Raw genomic sequence first — 22,488 nt, 5'->3', positions numbered from 1 at the left:
TTCAAGATTGGGTAGCACGCGGGCTCTGAAAAGTGTAATAATTGGCGCTGCTTCTCTTGTTTGAAATGTCCGCCAGATCCGCCCCATCCTTTGTATCCCTCGCGCAATTATTTCCTCGATGTGGTCATCGAACGTGGTTTCAGTACACATCAACATTACGAGATCTCGAACAAGTTGCTTCTCTTCAATTTCTGTGCCATCTGATGCCAAGTAGCGATGTGGCATCCCGGTCTCTGTGCCAACTCTGTATCTCATTGCTTCGAACCTGGTGCCGTTGAATGGCATATTATTCACTATGGCCCAATCATAGATTGTCGACTAGTCGTACTGAACCTCTCGCAGTCTAGGTGTAACCTCTCGCAGAGACGTTACATCTTCGTCCAAAATGTGTGTCAGCGGTTGTGCCTTTCTGGCTCAACCTTTGCACTAGTGCTGTGCTGGCTCAACCTTTGCACTAGTGCCTTGCTGGCTCAACCTTTGCACTAGTGCCTTGCTGGCTAAACCTTTGCACTAGTGCCTTGCTGGCTAAACCTTTGCACTGAGTCTTTAGGCGGCGACGTGTGAGTCTTTTGGTGGTGACGTGTGAGTCTTTAGGTGGCGGCGTGTGAGTCTTTAGGTGGCGACGTGTGAGTCTTTAGGCGGCGACGTGTGAGTCTTTTGGTGGTGACGTGTGAGTCTTTAGGCGGCGACGTGTGAGTCTTTAGGTGGCGACGTGTGAGTCTTTAGGTGGCGACGTGTGAGTCTTTAGGTGGTGACATGCGAGTCCACACAAACATTCTGTTCAAATTCCTGAGCTTGGGCCGGAATCTGCGTCTTATTTTACTTTTATAAACTTCATGCATTTTTTGGCTCATATTTAATTCCCGAGAATTATGGCCTTTCTTCTCTATGCATGAGGACAGCAGCTAGTACATCGACCGAATTCTGTTGTGTCACTCAATTTTACTTTAATCAGTTATATTTAACTATGCGGTTTTGTTATGTATTATCTGGTGCGACTTGCGCTCAATTTATACGGTGGCAGCACCGACGCGTGCTTTTGCGCCTTGCTGCTGTGGTTATTTTTTGGTGCTTTTATTTGTTTCTTTTCTTTCGGCTCTGCACACTTCTGCTGCCTCTTAAATTATACTTGCACAATTCACGGGTGTGATGCATTCCATAAAAAAATTAGATCATTAATGCATGGCACCAGCTCATCTTGCGTAATACGCAAAATAATTTTCACGATAATGATGGCGGTTTTCGCAAGCTGGGGCAAATGAATGGGGTTGGGGGACATAAGAATGAGTCTCCAGAAGGAACTTGGGCGTTTCGAATAGTTTCAGGTATACGGCTTTAAACTATCTACCTGTAAAGACCCGAAACTTGAAACACCACATACCAGTGTCACGAAATGAGCCCTTACTTAGATAATAGCATAATCTAAACGAGCCCTTAATGCTATTATGGCCTGAACGTGAATCGCTATATGAGTGTCGGGTTATCAAGACTTTATGTTAATAATTGGACAATAATTTATGATTCACGACGAAACTGATGACACAGTTTTATAACATGAACACTGAAGCTCTACATCACTACTTGGAGTATGAAGATTTTGGAGGGTTGCCATAACAAAGCGCAAGGCAAAAATCTTGCTCTGCTCAGAACCGAATTTCGTCTTTGCTATTAAATTTTACCAACGCTTCTGAGTTTTTACCGGTGCAATTGAGTTTTCTAGCGTGCAACTTGCGCAAGAGCCATCTTGTGTGGCTCTTGCGCTGGCAGACTGCATGTCTGTTACAGGCTGCAGGTCTGCAACTATTAGCATGTTTGTTACTGACTGTATGTTTGATACAGGCTGCACGTCTGCTACTGACTGTATGTCTGCTAGAGGCTGCACGTCTGACTGACTGTATGTCCTGTCTCTTATACACATCTAGATGTGTATAAGAGACTGCCTTGCTGGCTCAACCTTTGCACTCCTGCCTTGCTGGCTCAACCTTTGCACTAGTGCTGTTGTATAGCGGGCCAGCTTTGGCCTCGCTATTAAGTTTTCTCCAGTCGCCGCACCTCTCTAACAGAGACCGACGAGAAAAAGTATGCTTAGGTAGTTTTCGCGGGAAGCAGCGGATTGCTAGTAGCCAGCCTACCTTTGCCTGACCTGCCACACTTTGTAATGTCTATAAATACCTGTAGCTAATGTCTATATATTGTCTGTACTATTAAATCTAAATGCATTTAGTTATGGTCCTATGTCGTGGAAGCGGGTTTTCCATGAATTTAAAATATACCTTGTGGACCTGTGAAAGTTTGCTGATCCATATTGATTCATCCTCGTACGTTAGGGCCCGCTTGCAGAGACCCAGTAATTTTGTGTACGCAGGGTAGTTCTCCCGCTACACTGTGCTATCTCAACCTTTGCACTAGTGATTTCTGTGGAGAATTTAGTTGAAAAATTGACCACTCGCTAAGGTTTCGTTTTAACATTATATTTACCCGCTACTGCAACGAAGTTAGCAATGTTTTAACGAGTTCAGTTCCATTCAATGTGCGTGGCTGAAAATAGGTTTTATATAAAATGCACTCTAGAAGTGCACACTTCCTCTACATCGGACAATAAAACTAATGTTTGATGTACTCAAGTTACCTTTTTAATTTCTTCATCCTTTGCTCGACAAAATTAAATAAATATACTGGTACTGTAAAAATTCCGGCTTTTCTTGCGAACAGCAACGATTGAGGAAATCTAATTCGAACCTGATGCACGGGACTCGTTTCTTTTTTTTCTGTAGACATACTTGCGCATCTATACGTTCGTTGATCGCATGAAAAATCCAGTTTTATATTAATTTTGCGTATTCTATGAGGTTTCGTATTTGATGTTTTGTATTCTATGAAAAAATCTGCGCCAATTTTTCGCGAAAAATTTACTAGTTTTCTGAACGTTTTCCCGACTGTTATGGTCATCGTTTGCTAAATTCAATTTTTAGAGTTTTATCTTATCCCATCCAAAGTCGTCGCTGCCACACTCACTCATTTTCTAACCTCGTATTTCCGAATCTCCCATTGAATTACATTGTTAAATTTATTCACATCTCAGGAAACCCACTTGAATATTACATTGTTTAATTTATGCACATTTCAGGAAACCCACTTGAATACTTTAGGTTGCCGGATCTCGATGTCATTAATATTTGGCGACGCTGTAAAAAGCTCAATCATAGGCGAGCACGACGCGTCGTGTTGGCACGACGTCTTCAACACACGGGCCGTTCGAGGGCAGATGCACGGCAGGTGCTCGAAGCATTAATCTTAGAAATGAGCCCAACTCTTCAGACTCTTTCTTCCACTTCAAAGCAAATGCAATTCGAAAAGATGCCTCGTCTAAATTGTAATTTCACGCTCAATGTCTTGCTTTATGTAGAGATCATTTTTCCGTCGATGCACCGAGAAGCTTTTTATTCAGTTGCAAAGTGCTTACAATGCTACGAATAATGTATAATATAATACTAGATAATGTTAGTCAAGTTAATAATGCAAGTTAATTCTAGTTAATGTTAGTCATGTTAATAACGCTAGTTAATCCTAGTTAATGTAAGTTAATAATGCTATTTAATCCTGGTTACTGTCAGTTAAGTTAAAAATGCTAGTTAATTATAGTTAATGTTAGATAAGCTTTAATGCTAGTTAATTCTAGTTAATGTTAGTTAAGTTAATAATGCTAGTTATTGTTAGTTAATTAAATAATGTTACTTAATTCTAGTTAATGTTAGTTAATTTAATAATGCTAGTTAATGTTAGTTAATTTAAAAATGCTAGTTAATTCTAGTTAATGTTAGCTAAGTTAATAACGCTGGCTAATTACTATAGTATAATTTTAAACTAGTTTACCAAACGGTGCTCTGTAATGTCCAGGAATTTTTAATATAAATTCGCAGTAATCATTACTGCGTTCATCTATAAAATATTTATAAAGCACTTTACTGAAGTCTCTTATAGTTATAGTTATAGGGGCGAAATATTTAACGCATCGTTCAGAGTTTATGGTTGATTAATTCTGTGGTTGCAAATTCAATTACCTGCATTAATTCTGAATTGGTTTTCATTTTGTTTCATTGTATATTTAGGTAATTTGCATGGTGATGTGTGCAATGGGAATTCATTAATACATTAATTTCACCGAGAATAGCAATTCATTTCCTTAATTATTGGAAAGCCGGAATGGCTATCAGCTTCCACGAATCAGATCACGAAAATGAGGATTTCTAAAGTGCACTTCATCAGGATCATCCATTCTAGAAAGTATTGCGCTGAACTGACTTTGCGACCCGCGCTGCTGAGTGGAAAATGATTCGCAAATCTGAACAGTGGTTTTGCTTCTAAAAGATGTTAATACTAAATCACATGTTAAATCGGCGTCGCCAAATTCGAAGGCACTAAATATTTGGCAATGTCCAACCCGAAGCAGCCTGCGTGCGTAGTAACCGATATTCCAATCGAGTCACGCAGTGCGGTACTCGGGTTTTACTCCAAAATTGATATAAATTTCAAGCGCCAGCGTTTAAACATTTCTTTTTAAGTTATCGTTAGGTATACTGACGGTTGCTCCGTATAGAGTTTTACAACAGAGGTGAATATTCTTCAAACGACATGAAATAAACTCAACAATATTTTATCAGCACAAGCAAAATTGGAGCTGCTAGGACATAACTGTTCTTCTAACGTGCGTGTTATCCATAATTAGTAGAGGCTTAGAGCATCCACAATGGAACTCGGTAATAATTTGTTTCATTTCCCCTAAAAATTTTATTTGAATTATATGAAATTGAACAAAAATAACGGTACTTATGCAATATTATTTTCAGATTGAGCCCCGCGATGTGATCACTTACGACTCAGATTCGGAGGCCACAGGGGGAGCCATGTCGGGGCGACGTCGCGTCGACGACGCAGCGCTGGGCCTCGGCCGCAACAAGCACGGCACGCCGCTGTACTCACGGCAGGACATCCGAGAGCAATACTGCATCAACGACAAGGAGCTCAAGGTGCTCGAGAACAAGAAGAAGCCGCTCTTCGGCTGCCTCGTGGCGCCCAGCCCGCAGGTGTGTGCCATAGATGAGAACTTTTTAATTGTACAGTCAGCAATACTCTCCTCGGCTGCCTCGTCGCCCAGCCCGCAGGTGTGTGCTCTACATGAGAACTTTTTAATTGTACAGTCAGCAATATTCTCTTCGGCTGCCTCGAGACGCCCAGCCCGCAGGTGTGTGCTCTACATGAGAACTTTTTAATTGTACAGTCAGCAATACTCTCCTCGGCTGCCTCGAAGCGCCCAGCCTGCAGCGATGAACACTTTTGGTCTTCTTTTTATCATAAAAATGTATTTCTCACAGGTTTGTGCTCCAAATTATGGTGTATATCCTTCAACATACAAGGCTATAATGTATATAAGAGTAATTAATCAATTTTACAAATCATAGCTGTTACTCCTTGAGTGGGTGGTCATTTGTCTGTAGTTTGGATCATATTCTTCTAGTGTGTTGAAATAACAGAAAATAGCGTTTCTACTGTTGAAAACGCGGGAAAAATTTCATTCCATTTTATTTGTCTTTAGGCTACTGAAGTAAATTGTATGATTCAAATTCGATCAGCCATCTTCGATCCTATTTTCTACACAAAGTCATCGTAATAGTCAATATTCCACAGGGAAAGAATAAATTACGTGTAATGTTCATTTGTACTATGTTGTTCTCAATGGTCGCACAGACCTGAACTTGTTTATGTGTGTGCCGGTAAAATAAAATGGCTTGTAAGATCAAAATAGCATATATACTCGCTTTCATTTGTTATCCCTGTTTGAATGTGAGCTAGCTGCGATATGAATTCCACAAACGAATCCTGACGATATGTATCATTTACTGCATCGATCGTACATTCTAGCGTGCATAAAAGAATTGATTGCAATTCGAGACTTTCAAAAGCACAGCTTCTATTGCAATGTTTGTTGATGCAACTGCAATTCGTGAAGCGCAACCAATCATGGCGCCGAGACTTTCTGTGTCCACGATGCGGCGATTATATATCTGGGATTAACTTCAACTTTAAACTACAACGCCCGGCTTTGAAGTATCGGTTACCGTTTAAAGTGATTAAAATTGCCCGTTTGATGTTACTGCATATTCACTCGGGTGTGACTTGTTATCGTGATGGAAATTTGTGTTATATATCACACTCGATATATTTGGCATGATTCTTGGATATTTCGTAGTGTGTAAAGTAAAAATTTAAAATCAACGTTCATTATTACTTGATATTAGTGCATTGATAGAACTGATGCTCAGAAAGTTATTAATAAATTGAATCGTGATATGGTGAATCTTGGTAAAAATGTACTATTAGTTTTTTGGAAAGCGTGGTGTCTTATACATAATACAGGGTGTACCAGAATTAACTGATCCTTTTAATTTGTTAATAAATAAAAAACTAAGAGCGTTATGAAGTTGAAACTTGTTTTATTTAAAAGAAGAACATTTTTATGGTAATATTGTATCATAGTTACGTCATTATCCTGTATAGCTTGCTAAATTTGTGTTTAATTATGAAGCCTTAAATTTTCATCATGATTCGCTACAGCAAAGAAGAAAGAACGAAAATTATCGCTACAGTCAATAACGATGTCAATAACAGAAGTTCAACGTGATTACAGGATCCATTTCAAAACAAGGATCCTTCAAAAAACACAATTAAATCTCTTTATGGAAAATTTGCGGATATCAAAAATTTGCACTCTCGCCAGAATTACTAATGAAGGTTATGAAAGCAACGAAGAGAAGAGCCCTATTTTGCCAAAACAATTGTGGTGGGCATTTAAAAGATATTATATTTAAAAACTAGGATACAATATTACCATAAAAATGTTCTTCTTTTAAATAAAACAAGTTTCAACTTCAAAACGTTCTTGGTTTTTTATTTATTAACAAATTAAAAGGGCCAGTTAATTCTGGTACACCCTGTATAAGATCAATTAATAATATAAGATCAATCAATCATCATTGATTGATCATTAATAAGATAAATCAAGATGCGTATAAGATTAATTGAAAAACAAAATATTTCGCGAATATTCTATAGTTACTGAGCCTCTCGCCGAAAAATAAATAAGCACTTAATGTAAGGTCAATAGTTTGGATGCGAACATCAGAACTCTGCGCCACTGCAACTTTAGTCGCATCCTGCGTCCGTTTAAAGGACATCGATGCTTACGCCGCACGCATCACGAGGATGCGTACCGCCCTTCGCTTCACGAGAATGCGTACCGCCCTTCGCTTCACGAGAATGCGTACTGCCCTACGCTTCACGAGGGCGCGTACCGCCCTACGCTTCACGAGAATGTGTACCGCCCTTCGCTTCACGAGAATGCGTACTGCCCTACGCTTCACGAGGGCGCGTACCGCCCTTCGCTTCACGAGAATGCGTACCGCCCTGCGCTTCGCGAGAATGCGTACCGCCCTGCGTTTCGCGAGAATGCGTACCGCCCTACGCTTCACGAGGGCGCGTACCGCCCTTCGCTTCACGAGAATGCGTACTGCCCTGCGCTTCACGAGAATGCGTACCGCCCTGCGCTTCGCGAGAATGCGTACCGCCCTGCGCTTCGCGAGAATGCGTACCGCCCTGCGCTTCGCGAGAATGCGTACTGCACTACGCTTCACGAGAATGTGTACCGTCCTACGCTTCACGAGAATGCGCACCGCCCTAGCTTCACGTGGATGTGTACCACCCTACGGAGAAGAATAACATAAAGCAGCGATCTCGGACAAACTTTGTTAGTCTTGTGGGAAAACTTTAAAAATATATTATTAATGTGTGCCACAGAGGCCTGCAGGGCCAATATAAGATGAGACGGTTGCCTCTCAATATACATTCATAAAAATATGCTTGTGATCAAAACTCGACTAACTCAGTCTTTGTGAAAACTCTCTGGTATTTGGCCTGCATGTGGGGCGATACATGTTTTGTGAGTTATAGTATCTCTTAAATTCAGCTAATATCACTGCAAAATTTTTCAAGCCCTTTTATCTGCACACAGAAATTTCGTCGCTAGCAGTTCCCGTCGTTTGTTGGAAACCCCATAGATAAATCAATAGCTTGATTTGTAGTTAGCGATTTCCAATTTTCAAGGTTCTATATTATTTGTTATTGAGCCTTGTAGTGTTTGGGTTGGTCTGGGATGCTGCTTGTTGCATTGGTGGTCTTGCTTTGTATTCTTTCAGTAGTTGTAACTGTTATTTGCGTCGTGCGCGCCTGACGCTGTAAATACAAATTTTAGATTGTCCTAAATATTCACATAAATTTCTATTTATTTTCTTTTCTGGTAAGTTCATTTATCAATTTTTATGATTATCGAGTGGGGGAAGTAGAAAAATTGGTTTGTTTTAAAAAGGAATAAAATATCCATTCTATTTCATTTACACATCAATTTCTTAGGATTTTCTCTTGGTAAGATTGTCCAATTTTTTTTGTTAGTTGTGCTGCCTGAAAGCTGGGCTCATTATTTCCCGGCTCAAGCTTTTAATTTCCCGAGGGTCATAATTTTGTTAGCGGCACGCACCGCCCCTCATTAGGAGTTTGGCCCCCACCTCCTGAACTTCGAACTTGGAGCGTACTTCGTGGCTCTCGAAACAGGGCAGCCACTTTGGGGCCCTATCCATGGCGATGAATTTTGTGACCATCGAAATGTAGCGTACACGGAAAAGAACTTTGTGGCTTCAAATACGGCTTCCGCGGAGATGAACTTTGTATCGCGCAAAATACGGCGGCCATGCATGAATTTCCACCGCATTTTACGCATTTACGAAATTTAGTCATTCTTTTACTATATACTGCACAGTGCGCGTGATGATGTCTTGTGAATTTTAAATTTAATTGTATTTATATGAGATGCTGGATACTTCAAGCCTCTTGGAACGAACTTAACTGCAGCCCCCTACCACATGTCGAAAAAATCTGCCACTTGATTTTGGTGGTGTTCCAAGTTGTGATTTACTATTGCAGTAAAATGAAAGAATATTGTTGACTTCAGGATCAGGGGTTCTAATGTTTGTGTTCGTTGGGGGTTTTTGCTGCAGCAGACGACTCTTCGATAGTTGTAGAATGCAAATCATAGTTAAATGCATAGTTTTCGATAGTTGTATAATGCAAGAATGAAGTGCGAGGCTAAAGAAACATCTAGTTTGTGCAGTACGTGTTGACATGATATGTACACGAGTTAGTAGCCACGATATATAATTTGAAGAATCAATACATTTGAAAGTGGCCATTAGCATGTGTACAAACCCGTTGATGTTCACCCATAGCCGCCGAGCAGCCAGGCTGGCAAGCGCCGCTCGCTCATCCCCGCGTGCCTACGCAGCCGCGTGCCCTCCGACGAGAACGTCTACAGCAGGAGCCACACAGCGCTGGCGGGCACCCAGAGCGCCGTGGCTCCGCGACCCAAAAGGGGCGGCGACTTCGACGAGGAGCCCTTCAGCCGACGGCGCCCCAACACCATCTGCTACACCGATCCTAAGCGACTAGCTTCACTAGACAGCAATCTTGTGAGTGGTTCAATTCTCTGCTCCCTTGGCTATAAGCGTAATTATTATTGTATTTGTAAATTTTTAATCACATTTTCGAGTGTTCTCCGTTATTCACTCCAATTTTCTGTTTTTCTGTCGTCATCTCGCATTTGTTTTTTCTTCCGTTCATCAATATCTATTACTCCACTTATTAGAACACTATTTTTCGCCATTTTATCCCTCAAATACTCGCCTTTAACCCCCATAAAAGCAGAACGGACGCGGTGGTGGCAACGTGCGCCTCAGCAGCGCCTCATACGTGGACCAGCAGCCACGGGCGTCCGCCTCATTGCCTCATAACTCCGAGCCTCACGCTCCACTCAACCATCTCACCGAGGCCAACAAGATCGCAGCTGGCCTCAACGAACCTCTCCATCTTGGCATGAAGCCGGCTAGCCATCACTCAGCAGACTTTCTCAATGGGAAAGATCTCGACCAAACTGGTGAAGAACTTTTCTAGTACTTATTTTACTGAATCTTGCATTTTGTGGTGGAATGTTGATGAACAACTCAAGAGTTTGACGCTATTTTCCAGATCATGTCATCTTATTTTGACGAATGGCTTAATACTTTTGACTCACGATATGCAACGTTCGATAACTGTACGAGAAGCCTGTTTTATATTCCCTTATGCCTATGCCGTTGCAGATTTCGCTCTGCTATCTACATGATTCTGCTCTGCAGTCTATTTCCGCTCGGCTGAATCCTCATTTCAGGCTAATGTGGCAATATTAAAAATTTATCAAGGCTTCTCTTGGGCGCTGACGTCCCTGCTACCCAAAATTTAGCGAAACGTTATTAACAATGATAATTAATAGCCGTGAAGAATTGATATTTCTCCTTTTTTAAAGCATTCTCTTTGGTGCGATTTCTGGCTCATTCAATAATGTTAAACAGAATGGTTAACGTTGAAAGATTAACGCTGCCAAAGTTTTTAGTAGTTTATGCTGCTGAAGCGTTGGAAGATTTATCTTGTTTTAGTGTTTAGTATTTATGTTGCGGGGCTGTTGGAAGGTTAATGTTGTTGGGGTTTTTAGTAGTTATGATTCGTGACTACTGAAAGCTGCAGGATCTTGACGAAGTAAATGTGTCAGGAACTTTAATGGGTTAGAGTTGCAAGAACTTTGTTTTGACGTTGCAGCCGGCTTCAATTACATGAAATGACATTCGGTTTTATGAAGTTTATTTGCAGTATGGAATATGGTGCTGCAACATGATTGTGTTGCAGGGGTTTGAAGATGCTCGTGTGTTGCACGTGCTGCAACATGATGATGTCGCAGGGGTTTGATGATGCACGTGTGTTGCAGGTGCTGCAAGATGATGATGTCGCAGGCATTGCATGATGCTTGTGTGTTGCAGGGGCTGAAAGATGATAGTGTTGTAGATGATGCAAGTTACTGGTATGTTACAGGTGTTGCGGTGCGTGGGTGTTGCACGCAACCCCATACTCCAGAGCTCGGCAGCAGTGCCCGGGTGCACCCCCTGCCAGACCACCTGCACGACGACCGCCACTTGCAGCAGAAGCACGTCAGCTTCCAGAAGGGCATGAGGTCTGGCTCCTGACTGACGTGTATGTGGTCTGACGCGGTGACTAACGAACGGTCTGACGAGGGGACTGCATACAAGCAGACCGCCTGGCCTGTTCAGCAACTTGACCGCTGACTGTCCGATAGTTTAGGGCCTTAGCTGCTGACTATTAGATATAAGCTTTTCCCACCAGGAATTAATTATTTTGATTCAACAAGATTAAAATCAGGACTTATGTGCATTTTTTCTCGTTATTTTATGAATCATTATATAGTTTAATGATACGTTTTGCTCATTCATCATTATAATAATTCAATTCCTTATTTCATTTGTGTATCTTCACTTTTACTATTGTCTCCTTGTCTTTAATTTGTTACTGTGAGAATATATTTGAAATATCTACCATTTTTTCAGTCGCTCGACGACCATGTCAGACACTCCAGATGAAGCTAACGCTGTCGAAAAAATCGAAACTCAATTCGATACAAATCCCGTTACCACCACCCGCCTGATGCGGGACGGCAGCGTGCGCTCCACCGGCGGTGGCGGTGGCGGTGGGAGCGGTGGTGGTGGGTCGGTGAGAAAACACGATGCTGCCACAGGATCCTCCTCCATCTGCAGGATTCAAGACGCGGCGGCAGGACCTTCAACGGGCGTTAAGACTCAGGATGTGTCCATCGGACCTTCAGGTACGTCCTCGGATCTTACAATATAAACTCGTTTTAGAACACGTAGCGGCCTAAGTACACGTAGCGGCCTAAGTACACGTAGCGGCCTGAGTACACGTAGCGGCCTGAGTACACGTAGCAGCAAGCGTCGGATCGTCTGTTATTGGAGAGTTCTGCCTGAAAGGCCGTCAGGGATTGGCTGACGGATTTACGAACTTGTAACTATTATCAACACTACGGCTCCTGTACATGTCGGTAGGCACAAAAAGATTCTATAACGAAGCGACAAATACTGTGAATTCCATTAATTTATTTATATTAGCCCACTGAAACTGATAAGAACGTTATCCAATGTAACCTGATTTTGCGTTTGCTCATTTGAATCGTCCTGATATCTGAGTGTTCGTTGCCTTAGGTACCTGGAAACTCCTAAATTAACTGAACCTATGAGAAAATTTCATTAGGCACTAAAACAAGGATAAAATACAGAGATAAAGTTTAGTCGACGTTCAGGAGTCCGGACGCAGGACGCCGCAACCGGCGCGGGTTGCAGCGGAGCAGGACTGTGCGCCGCTAGGGCCCAGGAGCGTCTACTTGGCAACCGCAGCCCAGAGTTCACCAGTCAACAACAACAATTGCTACTACAAAAAGAACAACAGATGGCTCTCGACAGACTCCTCGCCCCTGTATTAACGAAGGCATTACTCAGAGGTAAGGAATGCTTTTTTTTTAATATTTCGAATCCTAAAAAAATATGTTTTGAATTCGTAAAAATATTACGAATTATTTGTTTGTTCACTGCGTATCAAAGAAGGTGCTTTATAGCATTATAAAAAAGAATAAATTATGTATCATTGCACAAATGCATGGATAAAGTAGACTAAAATTATTGCATATGTCGATGGGTGGGCTTCTTTTATTATGATTATAAATATTACTCCACCGGTTCGTGAAATTTTAATTAGAAAAATACCACAATAAATAATTCAGTCAACAGCTTGTGTTCGCGCATGGATGAATTAAAGCGTGACTTATGATTCGTTATTGAATTTATTTGAGGGAAGAAATAAGTTTAGGAGCGTCACAATTAAGTTTATTACTTAAGACTGAGTTACGTTCGCGTTACGATTCTGTAGACAATTCCTGCTATCAGGAATGTTGGACTGATCGTGAAATGAGGATGAAAGGAAATGAAAAGGTTGAGACACTCGTGACATGTTCGGGTCTTGATATTTATTTGTTTTATTTATATTTTCTTATCTGAAGCATAAAATACACCGTTATTACATGGCAAACCTGTTCAATTTATTTTACGCTATGATGACAGAATTATTGTTGCTTCTCTTTTAATCAACTTACTCAAATGTTCGTTTGCTTTCTTCATATTTCCAATATTTTAGCTAACTTACTTCATTTTCATTGCACGCTTCTATGAAGATGCAGAAGCAGGCAAGTTTTTTAACCACTTCGAATCTATGATAATAATTCCTCTTTATTTATTCGTTCATCTCTTTATTCTCATTCGTTCAAGAATAACAGCTCGTATTGCCGCCTGCAGAAACTGCTTACCAAAAGATTCCATCCACATGATATTTTGGCTCCAACAATGTCAGCTCTGACTTAATCTTTTCCTAATAAAAATCTGCATTTACCTAGTATTCTGGCTTCTAAATGCGATATTCTAAGTATTTCCTGCTTCGTATAAATGACTGCAAAAAAATTGGCTCCTGAATAAGAAAAATTTTCCTAAGCCTAATCTAGGCATTTTCAACATCTGCGCTAGTGATCGCCTATACTAATTAATATTACGAATCTAATTAATGTGAAATAATCGCTCAAATAAACGTTTTTCGATCAGCGGCGTTTCTTAACAAAGGAGAAGAATGACAGATCTTTTCAGAAGTCACTTCCGAAGTGTTAGAACGAACGATAATCTATGAAAATTAAATTTCTCTTAACTGAAGGAACTAGCGCCTGTGCTCGTTATTCTCTAATTCTACCTTGCATGATAATCTTCTTGTTAAACGTCATTTTCTCATTCTATTATAGGTCATCCCATCCCATCTATGATCGCCAATCCCAATTAGAAGCCCTGCCATCCATATCAGCTCTGGACATTGATTGTTTTTCAAAATAAAAGAATTGCTCACGCGGATATGCTCGAATGAAAAAAAACATAGGTATATCTATTTTCACCGCTTAAAACTGATTTTACACGTAACACCTGTTCATGCTTTAAGTTTACCCATACACATCTGCACGAAGGCTGTCGCTGTAATTCTCGTGCCATTTGAATAGAATTGCAGGCATTAGGGTGTATTTTTACCAAGTAATTTATCTAATGCGTGAATAAATTACAGTAAGACATGAATATTCCAAACCGGAGATCTGAATTAATGCCTATAAATGGGAAAGGTTAAACATTTGAATTCCAAAAAATTTTTGTGAAGGAGAGATAAATGTCAATGCGCTGTTTCAAAGAACCACATTTTTCATTCCAATATATTCTAATCAAACATGTTTCGAATCGAATCTCAATTATGTTTCGAATTTTTGCTGACAGTTGCTGCTCAGGAGACTTCCCAGTTAGAAGTTAAGCATAAGCGAAATTCCGTAGCCTTAATTCAAAAAAGAATAGTGCAATCACCCAATGAAATGCAAAGCTTTCTTCTTGAAGGACGAGTGAAACCGAAAAAATTTATATCCAAACGTGACATTTTCGCTCACTGTAGTGATGTACGAACAGACTGCTGTGTAACTGAAACGGTGGGCAATGAAAGGGTGGACACATTTTCGTGCAAACGTGAGAAACTTCATAAGAGCTTCAGAAAATGCAGAAGAAAGATACACGAATCAGAACTGAATTTCTCTGCTGCAGCAGAAGACTTTGAACGTGATGCCTCTCGTCTCATTGTTCCGACCCAGCCTCGCCTCGATGCTTCAGGAGTGGAAGAAGCATCTTGTTCAAAAGCATCTTGTTATTCGCTATCGTTTTGTGCCTGTGAATGTGAGACGTGCTCATTATTTTCAGACAGATCAAATAATTATCAGTGCGTTGATCCTTTTAATTTGAACGATTGCTTTCAGAGATCAACCCTAAAAGATAGCTTATTTGATAGCGACGTTGATGATGGTTACAAAAGCGACGAGAGTTATGACGGTGTCCAAATTAACCTTCCCCAAGACAGTTTGTTGCCTGCGCCAGAGTCAAGTGTGGCATATCCTAATGACTCTGGTTTGGAAGGTCCGTGCAATCGAGTTTATTCGGCGAATCTCTTGCAGCACAGAAAATTGTTCGCAACGATGAACGAAAAGCATTCCCTGCAGCTTGATAATAGACGACAATACTGTGTTGAACCATTTGAAAGAAATCTGGAGCCATTAAGTAAAGAGATCAGTTCAAGACTTGATCATTCATGGTTTAATCGAGGAATCGTGCATAACACATCCGCCCGTGCTATGTTTCTTGAAGATTCCGTTAGCTTAGATGTAATGCAACCGGACACAACAGCCCTTCGAAAAAGTACTAAGTCGGCGGAAAAGGAGCTTCCGTGCGATGACGACTATGAAAGCATTTGCGGTGATCGAAACAGAGAGGGTGGCGAAAGCGGAGAAGAAGGTGACGACGAGAGCAATGCCAACGATCATAACGACGATGGAAACGATCGAGACGATGACGAAAGTGGTGAGGGAAATGGTGGGTCGAGTGACGGCAGCAGTGGAGACGGCAATGACGGTAGTGGTGGGAGCGGAAATGACGATAGAAACCGTAGTAATGATCGTAGTCGAGACAGCGACGATAGAAAATATCGACGCAGAGAAAAGAAAAATGACAAATCTTCAAGTTCTGATGAGGAAAGTGATGAACTAAAGCTTTCGGTGAAGGACATTGTTCAAAAATTCGAAAAGAGCAGGTCTCCAGTATATCTGAAGAAAGAGCCGGAGCGATTAGAAGATCTGCGTGGCAGAAGAGAGAAACCACGGCTTCGTCTTGATATCAGCCAACCGTTAGAAACTCCAAGATCAAAACAAAAGCAACGCAGGGAAGACCCTGTCCATCTTTACAGTCGATATGTGTTTGAAAGCCCCAAAACGAGTCTGACAAAATCTACAATTATGCAGAAAATTCCACCCACCCCAACAACGGCAACTCTCAAATTGTACAATCTAGAAGAACCACAAACCGGGATGAAAAAGAAAAGCCATGCTACCCAGAATAAAACTAAAATGAATATGAACGTAGTGAAAGAAGGGCAAATTATAGCCAATTCTACTAAATACAGCGATAAAGTTGATGCTAGAGCTTCAGAGAAGAGCAGACATAAATTTGTCAAAGAAGAAAAAGATGCCGACGAAGAAACGCCAGCCCGCTACATGACTCGAGCGTCGATAGTTCTCAGTACCGCCAAAATTGCCGAAGATTCTCGAGCCATCGAGGAAACCAAGAGTAAAAATAGAAGTTCTAGCATCAAGAAACGCAGGAAAGCGCACACCAGGTATCTTGATGATAAAAATGCTGACAGTGATTATGGTGCCATGGCCCGTCCGCAGAATAGCGGTCGAGACAGAAAAAATGACGACCGAACTCGAATATCGTCAAAGTTTGATGCCTCGAATGCAGTCATATCTCCTGGCAAGGACAATGATTTAGATACACATCCGAATGCTGCCACTTATTACTCAGCAACGCCCACCGAGTCTCTCAGAAAGTATGTTTTAGAAAGCCCTGTAGCGCATCGAAGCATTGAAAAAAATATTTTGATTGAACGCATGCTACAACAACAGCAGCAGCAAGGTGCCGAGTCTCCACACAAAGAATCTTCACAAATCTATAATCAAAACACATTACTCCCTGAAAACTTCAATCAACATGACGTTTTCATATTTGATAGTATGAATGAAGAGACAGATAACCAGATAAATAATTCCAAGTCTGTAAAATTGCTTGCACCCGATTCTTCACCTACAAAACGAAAAGTTAAGAAGAAAAAGCGTCCTCAAGAAGTCTTAAGTGATACCTCTGAAATAAATTATCCAGTAACTAGTTCAGAGTTATCACTCAGGTATCAACGAGAAACGCAAATCCGTGATTTACCAGCATTACTGCCTATTAGAGACAGTGAATTTGACTTTGAGAAACGCAAGAAGAGAAAACCGAAACGATCACAGTCGAAAGATTCGAAAGCATCCGTATCCACTCCAATGTCAACATCTTCTCATTACTACGAAGATGAAAGAACGATAGAAATGAATGCACTTAGGAATGATGCGCGAAAAAGCGAAGATATTGAATTTCAGAAGAAAGAAAACATGAATGTAAAAGCGAAGCGATCGCTGCTGCGAACGAAAGAACGTTTGTTAAACTTTTTAAAAGAGGAATTTCAGTCTTTGAAGACTCATATTGTCAACACGCAAGACTCCAATTATGGACTAAAATCGGGATCTTCAAAAGGTGAACAACCCAACCCACCGACTCGGAATGAATCTTTGGATTCGAAAGCCAGAAAAAGCAAAACACAAACCGCAAATGTTGGTCTGACAACTAATGGCGCAAACGAAATCACATTAGATAAGAAAAGGAGTAGCAGGGCGAAAAAATCCTTACAACAAGAAAAATTCGAAGAAAATACTATTACAAAGAATGTCTCTAAACGCCGTCGTAGAACTGTGGAAAGAGAAAGCATGGGGGTACAAACCGATGATGAAATGACTGGTGACGATGAATGGCAGTCAAGATACACGAGAAGGCCTGTAACAGATAAACCTGGCAAAGATAGATCTCGATCATCCGAATCTGGAAAGAAAACGAAAAATTCGAAAATATATTCTGAAGCAATGTACTACGATCGCTCAAAAATGGCCAGTAAGATAGCCGAACATTCCCTTGATGCGAAGAGTAAATGCAAGAAGAGAAGTAAGGAACAAGAGGTCTCTGTAGAAAAACACATTCCAGTAACCGAACAGATAAAAGAGTACGACTTTGGGGGCCTTGCTATGTCAGCTTCACAAACATTCGAGACCACATCAGTGCTCACAAACGTTAGTTCTGTTAGAACGAAACGAACAAGGTCGGTATCTAAATCCACATTTGCCACTCAAACCGACGACGAATTAAGTATGAATTACCGTTCTGGTGACTCTGACAAGAGATCAAACGTGTCGAAAACTGTACCTACATCTAAAGAAAGCACTCCTGCATCAGTGAATTTTCAGCCACTTGAAGGAGAACTGTCAAAAATCTTAGTGGATAGAACGCTAAAGCCCATACCTAAACCAGGACCTAAACCCAAGAAGGCAATTTCCGGTTTATCTAACTTACCAAAAATGTATGCCTACCGATCTGCTCCCGAGTCAAATATTTATGTGAACATACCTGCAGCCCTTCTCTATCACGGCATTAAAAGCCATGTTAGTGTTGAAGTTTCTGACGAAGATCTGTCAGAAGGAACCCGATGCATTAGTGCAAGTGAAGCCGATAAATTAAAACTCGATAAAGTACTAGACATGGTAACTTCAGGTAGAGAAAAAATCGAAGAGTTAGAAGCACATGGAGAAACTACAGAACCGCCAATGTTAATAAACAATCAATTATTTGAGGAGGAACTCGTGAGAGAAGGGCTGTCTGAGGAGAGGAAAACCACTGAAGATACAATGAAACTACGGCATCGGGAGTCAAAAACTATTAGAGAAAGGAAATTCGACGGTGAGGATGAAGAAGTTCACGACGAGACAGCAGCCCAATTAGATAGGGTTCAAAATCCAAAAATTCTCATTGAACCAGAAACGGAGGAAGATTTTCTTTCCGACGACAATGACGAAGAGAACACATATACCAAGAAGTTTGATGATAAAAGCGTGAAGGATAAAGGTAAATTGAGTGAACGGACAGTAAGTAAGGATAATTTCAGAAGGTCTTTCGAAAGAAGAGGCAAGCGTTCACGATACCGAGGCTCTCAACGAAAAAGGGAGTTTGATATTGAGAAATACGGAGAAAGATTAATAAGAGCTTTAGAAGATTGTCTCAGAAAAGGAGAACTGAGCAAAGAAGTTTCTGAAGACACCAAAGAGAAAGAGTGCGAACAGACAAATCTATTACCCAGTCAACATTTGAAGGCCGACGATAAGATGCATCACTATGAATCAGATAAAGATGATAGCGAGTTAAATACAAAACACCAAGATTTTAAGGCGGAGAATGACGAGGGAAAAACATTTGAAAATTCAATCGAAGCGTCATTCCTTGTAAATCCACTCGACGAAGAAAATCAATATCCCATTGACAATGCAAGAGAAATACCTACTTCAAAAATAGTCCAACCAACCATTGACAGAAACCCATCAACTTTGCTCGACAAATGTGGTCTTTCGAAGACGGAAAATGACAATGAAGATAGTGCTGCGTTGTCAGATCACGGTCCAAATACAAAAGAGGCTAACCGAGCTGAATCGTCTCCTACTGAAGATGTCGATTCAACACCATTAAGTCCTGATTCGAGTGATGTTCATGTTCAGGAGGAAGTCACTCCAAATCAGCGAAGGCGGAATGTTACTTTGAAGCGATGGGTCAGTGAACCCTCTGTGTTACCAGATGAAAGTTCCTACGAATTTCGGGAGTATAAACGGGATTTGGTGAAGGCCTTGTTACTTATCCACAAACAAGGAAGTAGACGAGATGAGGGATGTCTTAGCGAAGATTCGGTCTCGTTTGACAGTATCACACGAGAATTGGGTTCGCAATTCGAATTATTTTTCGGAGATCACCCGTCAGATGATCAAGAAACAAGAACCCGCAGTCCACTGGTACGCCAGAATGCCGTAGAATACAAAGAAACTTTACAAGACGGCGATCGACCTGGTTTCCATGATCCATCCCCGAATTTTCCCCGTCGTACACTCCATGGAGAGAGTGCACGAGAGCGCGATGGAAGTGTTGGCTCAATTGAAGAGCTTGAAATGAGTGGGGGTGAAGATGACGAATTAGACGAGGAGGGTGTAGAATCTATGCAAGATGATGAAGAATCCCGTTCATCCTCGATTCATTCAACAGTTGAGAGTAGTGATGAAGCCACTAGTGAAGAAATTAGTGTATTAAATAGAAACATTGACGAAAGAGATTTTTTAGATGAAAAAGATGTTGATTTGCCAGTTCGGTACGCTTCAGAGATTATTTCAGAGTCTGAAGCAGCTTTGTGTTACGAGCCTGAGAACTTTACTGTCGTCAATGAAGATATTCCACCAGTATCCGTTCTGGCACCTCAATTAGATGATCAACAAATTATAAAACAAGAGCGCTCACCGGCAGACGAAAGAACGATAGTTCATCCGACAACTACCAAGTCTGACATTCGATGCCTGTTCCCGAAAGATAGCGAAGAGAGATCACTCTTCCTTGAAGTTGATTGTTTTTTCAAACCAGTGAAAGACTCTTTCGAATTTGATGTCAACCCTCCGATTAAAAGTGAAATGGAAGCAAATTTATTTCCCGATCAGCTTAGTAATACGCAATATGTCGAGCCCGGCCTCTTTCCCAACCAAGACCAAGCTGTTATTTCTTCTGAAGAATCGCAAAAGAATGAGCTGAGTGACTGCAGTTCTTCGAAAAGCAGTCGAAGGTCTTCGTGGAGGAACCTCTTATTGAAACAACCTCGTGTGATCGACACAACATCCAGCACTGCTGACACAGAAGCCGATAAAAAGTTGAGCGCTGCTTCTTCACCTCGAATTGAAGGAACTGGTGTCTTGCAGTCGTCCAATTTGAGTGAATCGATAGTGAAATTAGGTGGATTGAAAAATAAACAAGAAAATTCCCAGATAAGCGAAGAAAAACTTGAGCCTGATTTTTCGTTCCCAAAAACCTCTATTGATGAAGTGGAAATGACCGATTATTTTGCTATGTCTCGACAAGAAACATCAAGACAGATGGAAACTAATCGTTCAAGTAAAAGCTCGAAGAGCTCGAGAAGTTCCAAGGACGCTGAAGATCTTAGTAAGCAAGGTTCTGACGAAACAAATAACAAACTTGCTTGCAGTGACTCATGTCAAGTCATAGAAGATCTTCCTACAACTATTAAATCTGGCGAAGAAACTGACGTGATTCGGCCAAATAATATATCCTGTGTAAAGAATAACCAAGATTTAGATGACTCCCCCTCAAATGACGTAAATGGCTCTTCTCTCTCAATAACATCTCCGGTGAGTCTCGAATATAAAAATGAGAGTCGAAGGGGCAGCGTAAGAACTCGGGAAAGAAGAAAAAGAAAGAAAAAAGTTCAACTTCGGTACAAAAGAGTAGAAGATGAAAATGAAAAACATTTGAAGAAAGTGAATGATCCCCTTCAAGGAGTTCAGAGCACTACTGAACAAGGTGAAGTCAGACATCGAATGCAGGACATTCATGTTCCCCATCGGGGATATTCATCCAAAACATTTACAAATAGTAAGATTAGTAAAAGCAGTAGAAAATGTAAAGGCCCCATTACAGAGGAATGCAAGGATAACGATAAACGAACCGAAAAATCTACAAAGGCAGTTGAAAGCGTTAAAAATAATCGAATGCCAAAACGACTCACTCCAATGCCCATGCCTGTGAATCTGAATGTTCTACCACCTGAGAGCTCAGCCAAATTCAAATCAACAGGGTGTTGTGAATTCGGGGAACTTCCTAAACAAATTAAAGTGAACACTTGTTCGAATGTACATTCTTCGAGTGAAAATTTTCAAGATTTAGATATGACGGTAACATCGGCAGAGACGGACTACATTCCTATACAGCCAGAAGACGAGACCTCCGAACATAATTGTTCGAGGAAAGATATCTGTGACTCAAAATTGAGGTTGTCAGAGAAGTTGAGTCGAAATCTACCGGTAGACAGTTGGTCGATAGAAGAGAAAGAAGGTGATGGCGAAGTGAACACTGATGCTGAGAAGAAGACTTCTAATATACCTGACTCTGATGCATCATCATTTAGTAAAGAAGGTCAGTAAATTTTGCGCTGCAACCCAACTCACCTGTTGAAATTTTTAACCTTCGTTGAAATTTCTTCTGCTCAGCTTCAGACTCACCCCGCCTGATATTGCGTATTTGAGTTTGTTTATTAACTGATAGCAGCAAGTAGTGAACGATTTCAGTAAACGCTAACACTCAGTATCACTGAAATCGCAGTACAGGGAAAATATCCTGAGCACTGTTGCCTCTTGTGTGATTCTGACAACACATTTTATCGCTTTCTCGCGATTCAAGGGAATCTGATTGTAAATTTCGAAATTAAATTATCTTGTGGATCGTTAAGAGAAACTTAGAAAAGATAAAAAGTTTAATTGAACCAAACGCGACTACTATATTGGTCATTAGTCAATCTATTCCATCGACACCTTAATCTACTTCATTTGTCATCAACTTATCCCGTAACTGTAACCTATCTGAATGACTTTGTGACGTGCATGCTTTAATTCCGTAGAAGAGACTATGCTCACTGTGTGGTAATGCATTTGCTCCTCTAATTGTATATTAATTTTGCAAATTTAAGTTTGTGTTCTCGTTTCTATGCCTGAGATTTCAATTTCACCACACTTTTCAACGAATTGGGAATACTTAAAGGCAATCACTTACCACAAACTGCCGTTCATTTTTCATTACTGTAACTCGATCTAATTTCCTAACCTTCGTTGTCTGTGTGTACTAACACCAAGGATGTTGAATA

At 40.8% G+C, this 22,488-nt stretch overlaps 1 protein-coding gene across 1 annotated transcript in view; it reads left to right on the top strand.

The window, feature by feature from the left end:
- The window catches only part of LOC108672816, a 93,021-nt gene that overhangs the window by 51,907 nt on the left and 18,626 nt on the right, over positions 1-22,488 (top strand). The window contains exons 3-9 of the mRNA XM_018160557.2: positions 4,848-5,084; positions 9,333-9,572; positions 9,808-10,036; positions 11,005-11,143; positions 11,535-11,809; positions 12,302-12,499; positions 14,352-21,764. Of these exons, the coding sequence (XP_018016046.2) occupies positions 4,848-5,084; positions 9,333-9,572; positions 9,808-10,036; positions 11,005-11,143; positions 11,535-11,809; positions 12,302-12,499; positions 14,352-21,764 (8,731 nt within the window). The remainder of the gene's footprint in view (positions 1-4,847; positions 5,085-9,332; positions 9,573-9,807; positions 10,037-11,004; positions 11,144-11,534; positions 11,810-12,301; positions 12,500-14,351; positions 21,765-22,488) is intronic.

Source organism: Hyalella azteca, unplaced genomic scaffold (assembly GCF_000764305.2).
Source record: "Hyalella azteca isolate HAZT.00-mixed unplaced genomic scaffold, Hazt_2.0.2 contig15387, whole genome shotgun sequence".
Taxonomy (NCBI): domain Eukaryota; kingdom Metazoa; phylum Arthropoda; class Malacostraca; order Amphipoda; family Hyalellidae; genus Hyalella; species Hyalella azteca.
Note: the sequence above shows the minus strand (reverse complement) of the source record. Positions and strands in the feature narration are given on the sequence as shown.